Genomic DNA, 10,042 nt, shown 5'->3' on the forward strand with positions numbered 1-10,042 from the left:
TGGGAGTGAACGTGGGTCTTGCCCTGGCTCCGCTGAGTGAGCCTAGCAAAGCTGCGTGACCTCTCAGAGCCTTGGTTTGCTCATCTGTAAACTGGGAACGTGCCTCACAGGGTGGTTATGAGGAGGCACACGTGGCAGGTGCTCAGGGTCTCCGAGGAGAAAGTACTCGTCTCCTTGGAGTCTGATGGGGTCGGGTGGTGTCCCCCCGCCCTGCCACTTCTAGCTGTGGCTCCTTGGTGGGTCACTTAATGACCCTGTCCGTAAGGTGGCGATATTACCTGTGCCCGCCACATGGGCCTGTCTGGAAGGCAAACGGGACTGCGTGCTGATCGCTCACGTGGAGCCTGGGCCTCTATTTCTGCCCCCCCGAACTCGCAGCCCTCCCCCCAAAGGCGGATCTCAGAGCCCACCTCCCATGACCTGCTTTATACCCTATAAACACCTCTGCGCCTCCACATGGGTGGCCTCCCGTCTTGGCCTGCATGCCTCTGATGACAGGGCACTCACGCCCTCACTGAGCAGCCCAATGAGAAAGTTGTATCCCTGAACCTTCTATTTCCAACGCAGCCCTCTGCAGTGCCCCCCCCCCCCCACCGCCGACGCAGGACCTGGAGGGGGCAGTGGTCATGATCCACCTTTCTGGGGCGGGGGGGTCAGCTGAAGCTGGTGGGTGAAGAGGCAGGACTGGGACCGCAGAGGCAAGGCCACAGGTCACCTGAACGGTCCCTTCTCCCCAAGGGGCCAGGCAGCCTCTCAATGAGGACAGGCAGTGTCAGAGACACCTGGCCACCCGCTCTGTGCTCCCAACTGAGAAATGACTAAAGCTTTTGTAAAAACAATTTTAATTTTGTATAAAACAAAGGTGGTCTATGCCCGGGAGCTGTAGGAAGTCCAAGCAGACCGGCTGGGGTGAGGGGCACAGCCTACCTCAAAGGGGCTGGTGGGCAGGGGGACTGTCCTCGAGGGACTGAGAAGGCACATCAGAGGCCCAGGTCCCACCGAGAGGCCTGGGATGCCCCTCCTCTGGGGGCGAAAACTGGGCTGTGGGGAGCCCCCATTGTGCCCCAGGGGTGGCCACAGGCTGGGGGAGGGGCCTGAGACAAACCCCCAGGGCCACAGTCCACTAACTTTTTACAGGATAAAAGGAATGTCAGGCTGGGGAGAAAAGCACCAGGTGAGGCAGGGCCCGAGGGCCCCGGATCTGAGGAAGGCCCAGGGCTTGGGGTGCTGGCTCCGCCCTAGCAGCCCCCACAGCTCCTCGCACAGGAGGCCGCCACGGACTGGCACAGGCCACTGCTGGCCATCACGCCACATTTGGAGAACTTGTCCCGACACAGGTCAGCTGTTGCGGGGGGCAAGGAGTCGGGGTCAGGGAGAGGCTGGTCATGGGAAACCATCGGCCCCTTCCCGATCCCGGGACAGGGAATGTTCTGAGGAGAAGCAGCCGGGAGGGAGTTCAGGAGCCCCCTGGAAGTGGCCGTGGTGCGGAACACGGGTTTAATAAACACCAGGTGGACGGACCGGAAGAAGGGCGGCGAGTGGGTGTGGGGAGGGGGAAGGTGTGGGGGTGCAGGCCTCCCTACCTCGGAGGAGCTCCTCGTGGGCACACACCGTGCGGACACAGATCTCCTTGTTGACCACGTACACGCGGCGGAGGCTGGGGGGTGGAGCCGGGACGGTGGGGTCACCCCCGACCCCGCCAGGGGGGCCCCACGCATCCCCGCCCCTAGGCCTGGGCTCACCCGAGTGGAGTTCAATTCAGGGCTCATGCTCCCCTACAGTCCCACCTCGGGCGGGGGGCACTGTGGCTGCCTGCCCTGCCCCCCAAACCCCGCCTGTGCTCACCTATAGAAGCAGACCTCATTGAGACACTGTTTGCAGGGCTTGTGGATGGAGTAGAGGCGGGTGCACGGGTACTGTTCCTCGCGGCAGTCTGGGTGACGGGCAGGATCAGGCTAGGGGCCGCGGCTTGGGCGTAGCGTAGCCCCCAACGATGCCCACCGAGACTGGCTCTCATCGCGGGGTCTAGGTCCGCCCTGCACCCTCTGGCACAGCGCAGGCACACACACACACACACACACGCACGCACACACACACAGCGCAGACAGCATCGCTGGGGCTCCCAGGGCTGCCCGATTTTATACAACATATGCATACACGCGCAAGTTTGCAACCACGCTTGGAAGCACGTACCTGAACGGGCATAAGCTCAAACACAACCGCACCCACACACAACGGTCACCCAAGTCCACACCAACCAACTGGGCCGGGCTCAGAGGAGCACACGCGGACACTGAGCTCACGGGAGCGAGAGCAGCCTGCACAGTCTGGCCGTCTCCGGCTCTCGGTGGGGGCGGCACGGGGGCGGGCTCAGCTGGCCTGGGCTTCTGGTCCCCTCTCTGCCTCGCTGGCCACGAGCACCACCCACTCTGCTGGCTGGCAGGCAGGCAGGAAGGCCCCAGCACGCTCCCTCCCTCTTCCCAGTGTCTGGGGGTGGAGGGCCCTTCCTGAGGCTGCGACCAACTGCGGGGGGGGGGGGGGCAAGGGGGGCATCTCCCAGAGCTTCCCGGGGGGCCCTGCGGTTGCCTAAAGCACTGGCCTGTCTGCAAGCCCCCGACCCTGCCATCGGCCCGGCAAAAGCAAAAGGCTTGTCCGTCTCTGTCCCATCAGCGCTGCAATCAGCTCTACCCCCGCTGCTGAGGCCGTGCCTCTGTTTCTCCAGCTGTCAGGAAGCTCTTACCCAGAGGCCCAGGCTCCGTGGGCTCTGTCTCCGCATTTCCTGGTGCTGGTGTCAGGAGAGGAGCAGGCAGACATCACTGAGAGGGGTCCATTCAGGGCACCAGCCCCGCCCCGGCACTGACCCGCCGCTCCCAGGGTTGACAGGAGCCGGCAGCCTACCTGGGGTGGGGGCCAGGACGACTTCCTGCTGGACTTGCTGCTGGGACTGGAACTGCTCCGCAGGGGGCCGAGGAGTCACCTCTGAGTGGGGCGGCAGGCGACAAGGGGGTCCACTCCATCTCTCCACCTCAGCGCTCAGCTGCCCGCCCCCGCCGCCTGCCCCACCCCAGCCCTTTACCTTGATAATCATAGTAGTCCGGTTGGTCTAAGAACAAAGACGAATGCGAGGTTGCCGGGGGTCAGGCGAGCTCCCAGTCTCGGGGGGCACAGGGGGTCACGGCTACACCCAGGACCACCCCCTATGACTCCCACCACCCTTCCCCACCTGGTCCCCAGCTGCATCGTGCACACCTGGGAGCCAGGCCTTGATGATGTGGCCGGGTGTGGGGAGGGCTGGGCGGGGGGCAAGTCCCTTACCTATCTGGTCACTGTAGTGGGTGTACTGGACGTGTTCCGGGAACGGAGACAGAGAGTCTAGGTCATATTGGCCCTGAGCCAGCAGGCCCGCTGTGAAGAAGCAAAGCATGAGGGGGTGCCCTGCAGGGAAGGACAGCACTTCTGGGAGGACAGGTAGAGGTCCCAAGGGCAGGCCGGCAAGACCCTAAGATCCTACAACCCAAGGGATCCAAACTCCTTCCTCGACCCTTACAGAGGCCCTTACAGAGCCGGCTCCTGGGCACCTCACGGACCTTTTCTGGCCTGTCTTCCCCTGCTAGCCTCCTGGCTGTTCCTGGAACTCAGCACACTCCTGTCTGCCCCAGGGCCTTTGCACTCGACTTTCCCTAGGCCTGCGATCCTGGTTAACTTCTCCTCCTTCAGATCTCAGCTAAAAATTCAGTTCTGCCAAAAGGCCGTCCCCGGCCTACCCACCCTCTCCATCCAGTTCCTCTGTTTATTTCCATCCCCATGCTCAACACGCTGGCATTTATCACGCCTACTTGATATAGCAGCCTCCCTTCTCTAGACGGGCAGCACCAAGAAGGCAGGAGTATGTCTGCCCAGGTCATCATTGTACCCCAGGGTCTAGCCCAGTGCGTGGCACATGGTAGGAACTCCGTATCTGTTAAATGAATAAATGTTAGCTATGGCAGGGCCTTTGATCCCTATGGATAACTCCTCATTTCGCCAATAGGGATCACTCCAAAGTCAAGATTGCATGGCGGGGGAGTGGGGATGGAGAGGGGGTTGGGGTTGGGTCCCAAATGGGTCTAGAACCCAGACCTGCAGACTCCCTGCCTTGGGTGCCTCCCCCTCCTACACATCGGCTTCCTCCTGGAAGGCCTCCCTGCCTGGCTGCTGCTGTGGAGGGTTGGGGTGAGGGCTGGGGAGGCTCATGCTCTGGGAGGGGTTGGCCAAGTACAGTCTGTGGTCCGGGAGGTCCCGGGACCGGGGAGTTGAGTTCAGGCCACAGGGCACAATAAAGGCTCACTGCCAGCTCCCAACCCCCAGCCACACAAGGGGAGCCCCCAACCCCAGGAGCCACTTACCAGGCAGGAACAGCAGGAAGAGGTAGGCAGCTCTCATGGCTACGCGGCGAGGCAGTCTGGGCTGGTGTCAGGACAGCTGGAGGGGGTGGGGGGGGCGGGCTGTAGCTTGGACCCACTCACCCAGGACTGTGGAGCCCACCTCTGCTCCCCTGCATCTAGCCCGGTGAAGGAGGGGGTGCTGGGAACAGAAGCCAGGCATAGGGAGTGCCGGGGAGTAGGGCGGAGCGGGGGCGGGGTCTACATCGGCTGTCCCCGAGGGCCCACTGGGTGTTCAGGTCCCAAGTCACAAGGCCCCCAACCTCGCTCCAGAGTTGATCTTACAAGCGGACAGAACCCACCCCGCCCTTCTCACCGAGGGCACGTTTCTAGCCCCCCGCTAGCTCTGACTCTGCTCTCCTGGCCCGCAGCCGTGCCCGCTTCCGATTCAGCACCTCCCGGTGCCTGGTGCACTGATCATGGAAACCCTTGACCCCAGGCCCATCCTCAGGACCCCAGCCCCTCTCGGCCACCATCATAGCCCCGACTCTGCAGCGTCTGCCAACCCCACCACCTGTTCCCAATTAGCCCCTGGGCCCCGAGTGTCTTGCTCTGCGGGGAACCACATGCATGCATGGGCCCCAGGGGCCGAAGGGCAGCCAGGCCCGGGCAGGGCTCCCACCCCCAGAAGATTCCTCTCCTGCCAGGCCTCCAGGCCTCCTAAGACCTGGCTGTCTTCACCACAGACTCACGAGACTAAGGTCTATTTGCAGCAGCAGGAAACGCTCAGGGTGGAGTCTGAGGAGAGATTCTCTGGATCCTAGAAGGGCAGAGCTGGAGGGGACAGTGATGTCACCCAGCCCAGAGGCTCTGAACCCCTGAACACTTATGACAAGTGTTGTGTGTGCAATTCTGGGGGGAGAGGGCAGTGGTCCACAGCTTTCACCAGGCTCTGGAGGTTCAAGAACTCCAGCCTTTGGCCACACAGTGGGCTTGGCAGGGTCTACAGGTCCCAGCTCAGTGGGGGGGCAGGCATCAGCCTTCCGCCTGGAGCGCCTGGAGCGCTGGGAGAGAGTCCATGGGCTCACCCATCCAGGAAGGCCCCTCCCACCACACAAAGGGACGTCTTCCAGACGGCTAACTGGAGACCTAACTGCCACAGGGCATCTAAGGAGAGAGGAAGGACGCACGGGCATCTGTCCCTCTTCGCGCCCAATCCAGAACCTTCCGGGACCCCCTGCCCGGCTCATACATTTTCCATCTCCCTTCCTTACTGAGCTGGGGGTGGGGTGGGGTGGAGGAGAAGAGACCCGCCACTCAGGCTGCCCCAGAGGCAGGGGACCGCGGGCTCCCGGTGTTCCTATCCCGAAATCCCTTGGCCCTCTCTCAGTAGGAGGGACCCAAAGACCTGGAGCTCTTTCCCTGTAACTCGCCGCAAGGCCTCATCATCCCCTCCTTGTCCCCACGGGGCTAGTGGCAGCCAGGCCAGTTGGAGCTGTCACCACTCAGAAGGAGGCCCTGAGTTGGGGCCTAAGAGGCCTTAAGAGGTGGGGTGGGGGCTGTCTGTCCCCAAAGCCCCTCCTAGGCCTCACAGCCTCCTGCGTGGGGTCGTTTCCTCCCCTGGAAGGTCTGGCACCCAGGCCCAGGCTTACTGGGGGCAAGGGGCCCCCAGGGCAAGGGGCGCGGGAGTCCTGGATCCTCCCCCCGGGGCCACATCTCCAAGCACTGCTGTCTAGACTACGGATTTTGGGGTGTGGGGGAGGCCAGGACCTGCCTAGAAGGCGGCCCCCCTCTGGCCCCTTCCGCAGCTGGGGACCCCACCCCGAGGCGTTCGTGGGCAGGAGGGAATGAGCGGGGCCTACTCAGAGCCCGGCCCCCACACTGCCCCGCGGGGAGGCCAGCCGCGGTGCGGTGCGGCCGGAGGGGACCAGATGTGGCCGCCGCCGCACAGCTGGGAACAATCAGCCACGGAACTTGCTCGGCGGCTCCCCACGCCCTCCCGGTCTCGGGTCTCCCTTTGTCTCTCTCTCCGCCGCTCTAGCCCGGCGGCTCCGGCCGACGCCCCCACCCCACTCGCCAAAGTCCAGCCTCCCGGGGCGAACGGAAGCCCCCCCCCCCCCCGGCCCCGACGCCCCCAAACGGGCCCCCCTCCCAGCGACCCCCAACCCCCCAAGTGTCCTCGTAGCATCTGCTCAGACGGCCCCGGGGTCGGGAACTCGGGCAGCCGCCCCCAGGCCTGGGGGCCCGCAGACCCCTACACCCCTGCCTCCCCCCCGGGACCCCCTCCGCCCACTCCCGAGCGCCGCCCTGCCGCTCCCGCCGCCAGGCCCGCGCCTACCTGGCCGGGTCACTCCGCCGCCCGCTCCGAGTCCGCCCGCGGAGCCGCCCCTGCGCCCGCTCTGAGCCCCCCTCCGGGCCCCCGACGGGCCGGCGCCCGCCCTCCAGCCCCGGAGCCGCTGGGTCCTAACGCGAGCCCCGCCCGCCCGCCGTGCGTGCGGGTCTCCAGCCCGCTCCGGGGGCGGCCCTGGGGGAGGCGCCCCAGGAGCCGTCCTCACGTCTGCGCCGACCTCTGGCGGGCAGGACGCCTCTCCAGCCTCCTCGGCACGTCTGGGCTGGGGTCTAGTGTGAGGTGGGTTTTGGAGGACGTGTTACCCCGTTTCGCAGAGGAGGAAACTGAGGCTCCTAAAGGCGATACACCCGCCGCGACTCAGCTCTCCCCTCTGGCTTCTCCTACCGTCCAGGACAGCCTTCCGGGGCTGCTTTCCCTCCTGCCTCTCTGGCTCTGCCTTCTGGGTATTCTTAGCCAGTTCCAGGCTGGGGGCTGGCTTCCATAACCTGCATTGCAGACCGCGGGCCACAGGCTACCAGGCCTGGCCCCATGCATGTCTCCGAGGATCCAAGTCCAAATTCATGACCCCTGACCCTCCCCCAGACCTGGCTGTCCTAGAGGTTCCCGTCTAGGGAGCAGTCCCAGCACCCTTCCATTACTCAGGCTGCCTCTCTTGCTCTCAGCCCCTGTGTCCAGTCCAGCACCCGCCTCTAATCCTGCTTCACAAGTATTTTTCACCTGGGGCCGCTCTCTGCGCTGTGCGGTAAGCCACCATTAGCTCTTGCCTGGACTCTGTAATAAACTCTAATCTAGGCTTTCCCAAGTGGGGCCTGCCCTTCCAGACCCACCTCTGACACTGGCCCCCTTGTACTTAAAGCTTCTGCTGGTTTCCATGGTACCTGGGATCAAGGCTGAATTCCCCTGTGGCCCCCAAGGACCCTACCCTTCCCCTCCGTCTGGCTCTGCCTCCTGGTTCCGTGCAGCCACAATGGCCTTTTGGTAATCTCTCACTAAACCCCTTCCTCTGTCTGCTCCAGGACCTTTGCTCAAGCCGTTTCTTCCTCTTGGAACCCTGGTGAGGTCTGCCTCCTCCCGGTTATAGAGCAAACCCTCCCTTCTTCAGGGGAGCCTTCGCTTTCTCCCCGCCGCCCCTGAGCACTTTCTGCTCTACCGCTCACAGCTGTCGTGCTGCCCTATGTCTGTGACCATGTGAATCCTGCTCCTCTCCCGGATGAGCTCATGAGCTTGTGCGCCACACGAAGACAGCAAGACGGCGACAAAGTCTGTTTTCCCTCATCCCTGTTGATGCTCATTAGGCACAGCGCCAGGCTCAGAGCAGCTGTTCGGTAAACATTAACGGAATGAATGAACGCGCACTCAATTCTCCCGGGAGAGCCTGCGTGGGGGTGGGGTGGGTTCCTGCCTCTGGGGCAGTCCTCAGCCCTGCCTGAACCTGGGGCAGGGGCTCAGGCTGGGAGGACGTGGGGGGTCTCCTTGCCCCCAGTCAGGCACCCCACGACCGCCTAGCCCTTGGACTCTGAATCCTATTAGGACCTCAATATGTCTCATGCATCATTTGCTCCCCGGTGCTGGTTTGGCAAATGAATGAATATCTGCCACCCCCTCTCCAGGGCCTATCACCGAATAGCAGGGGCTTCTGCTACCTGGAGCCCTGTGGGCCCCGGGGGCCAGCACAGCCCTCCCTGCCCTCCCTTAGCCCTTGCCTGCTCCAGGCACAGTCCCACTAGGGTAGGAGAGGCAGAAACACCTGGCAGAAATGCTGTTCCCTACACTCGACAAAAAGGGGAAACAGAGGCCCCAGAGCTTGCCACTCTCGTGTCCTGGCCCCCAGATTCTCCGTGCTGCTTCTATCCACTCCCCTGGCCCTAAGGACCCAAGCAGAGGCGGCAGATACTTGGGGAGCGGGTAGTGGGTGTGGGTCCTCTTCTCTCGTGACCTTGAAGATTCGCTCTGTCTGTTCACCTCTCACACCAGGTTACAAGGTACATGTGCAGAGGCCAAGTTCTTTTTTTTTTTTAATTATTTATTTATTATTATTATTATTTTTTTTTTTTTTGAGAGAGAGAGAGAGAAAGCACAGGAGGGGCAGAGAGAGAGAGGCACACAGAATCGAAAGCAGGCTCCAGGCTCTGAGCTGTCAGCACAGAGCCCGACACGGGGCTAGAACCCATGAACTGCAAGATCATGACCTGAGCCGAAGTCGGACGCTTAAGTGACACAGCCACCCAGGCACCCCTAGGCCAAGTTCTTTTGTACCCTGTGGTAGCACCTGTGCCTGGCACATGACTGTCCAATAAATGTGTGAACCAATCGGTTGAGGGATTCGAACCCAGCCTCTCCCCGGGTCCTCCAGCCTCCACCACCCTGAACTGTTGCTGGTTGACGACTCCGTGCCCGGTACAGGAGGTCTGTGGATGTACCTCATGTTAGAAATTGCTTTTTCGGGGCGCCTGGGTGGCTCAGTCGGTTAAGCGGCCGACTTCAGCTCAGGTCATGATCTCGCGGTCCATGAGTTTGAGCCCCGCATTGGGCTCTGTGCCAACAGCTCAGAGCCTGGAGCCTGTTTCAGATTCTGTGTCTCCCTCTCTCTGACCCTCCCCCCGTTCATGCTCTGTCTCTCTCTGTCTCAAAAATAAACGTTAAAAAAAAAATTGCTTTTTCATGCTAACTCGGATGTAAATTAAAAAAAAATAAATAGGGGCTCCTGGGTGGCTCAGTCGGTTAAGTGCCTGACTTCGGCTCAGGTCATGATCTCACGGTTTGTGGGTTCCAGCCCCGCGTCAGGCTCTGTGCTGACAGCTGGGAGCCTGGAGCCTGCTTCGGATTCTGTGTCTCCCTCTCTCTCTGTTCCTCCCCTGCTCTCACTCTGTCTCTCTCTCAAAAATAAAGATTAAAATAATAAAAAAAAACAAAAACAAATTTCTACTCCAAAAAAAAAGAAAATTGCTTTTTCACACCCCACATCCTTTCTGCTCAGTTTGATTCAACATTTACTCGGTTCCTGTAAGGGCAGGCCAGGGATGGCACCAGGACTCCCAGGAATGAGGTCAGCGGGGGGCTTCTGGAGGGCAGGAAGCAGTCTTTCTTTCCCGCTCTCTTCTGCCCAGCACTCGGATGACCGAGTTACATCTCTAGAGTGGGGCTTGGCCAGGGTCCCACTGATGGGATGAGGTCAGAAGCACCCACCCTTCCCCGGGGGACAGTGCACGTGGTTCGGGCTGGGAGACGTGGGCTCAGAGCCTGGACCACAAACACGGCCCACGATGCGGGGGGAGGGGGGCGGATAGGAGGGAACTGCCTCAGTCAAATGCCCCCTCGGCGCTGGCACAGG

General features: G+C 62.0%; 1 protein-coding gene across 2 annotated transcripts; it reads right to left on the minus strand.

Annotated features, from left to right (window-relative positions):
- Positions 1–825: 825 nt before the first annotated feature.
- Positions 826–6,801, minus strand: MFAP2 (microfibril associated protein 2). Of its 2 annotated transcripts, none has more exons than XM_043573872.1 (9): positions 6,700–6,801; positions 4,386–4,461; positions 3,316–3,435; positions 3,077–3,103; positions 2,899–2,979; positions 2,741–2,785; positions 1,846–1,933; positions 1,584–1,657; positions 826–1,342 (listed from the first exon to the last, which is right to left on the minus strand). In XM_043573872.1, the coding sequence occupies exons 2-9, from the start codon at positions 4,420–4,422 to the stop codon at positions 1,239–1,241; spliced, it is 576 nt and encodes a 191-aa protein (XP_043429807.1). In that variant the 5' UTR covers positions 4,423–4,461; positions 6,700–6,801; the 3' UTR covers positions 826–1,238. The 2 variants fall into 2 exon arrangements, with proteins under 2 accessions (XP_043429807.1, XP_043429808.1); XM_043573873.1 differs by having other exon boundaries at positions 3,316–3,405; positions 6,700–6,800.
- Between the last annotated feature and the right edge of the window lie 3,241 nt (positions 6,802–10,042).

Source organism: Prionailurus bengalensis, chromosome C1 (assembly GCF_016509475.1).
Source record: "Prionailurus bengalensis isolate Pbe53 chromosome C1, Fcat_Pben_1.1_paternal_pri, whole genome shotgun sequence".
NCBI classification, from domain to species: domain Eukaryota; kingdom Metazoa; phylum Chordata; class Mammalia; order Carnivora; family Felidae; genus Prionailurus; species Prionailurus bengalensis.

Excerpts from the sequence above, each read along its gene's own strand:
- MFAP2 (XM_043573872.1), bottom strand. The coding sequence starts at position 4,422 with ATGAGAGCTGCCTACCTCTTCCTGCTGTTCCTGCCTG. Across the intron at positions 1,658-1,845 it reads AATGAGGTCTGCTTCTATAG|CCTCCGCCGCGTGTACGTGG; the intron begins GTGAGCACAGGC and ends TCCACCCCCCAG. Across the intron at positions 1,343-1,583 it reads CCACGAGGAGCTCCTCCGAG|CTGACCTGTGTCGGGACAAG; the intron begins GTAGGGAGGCCT and ends CCCCCGCAACAG.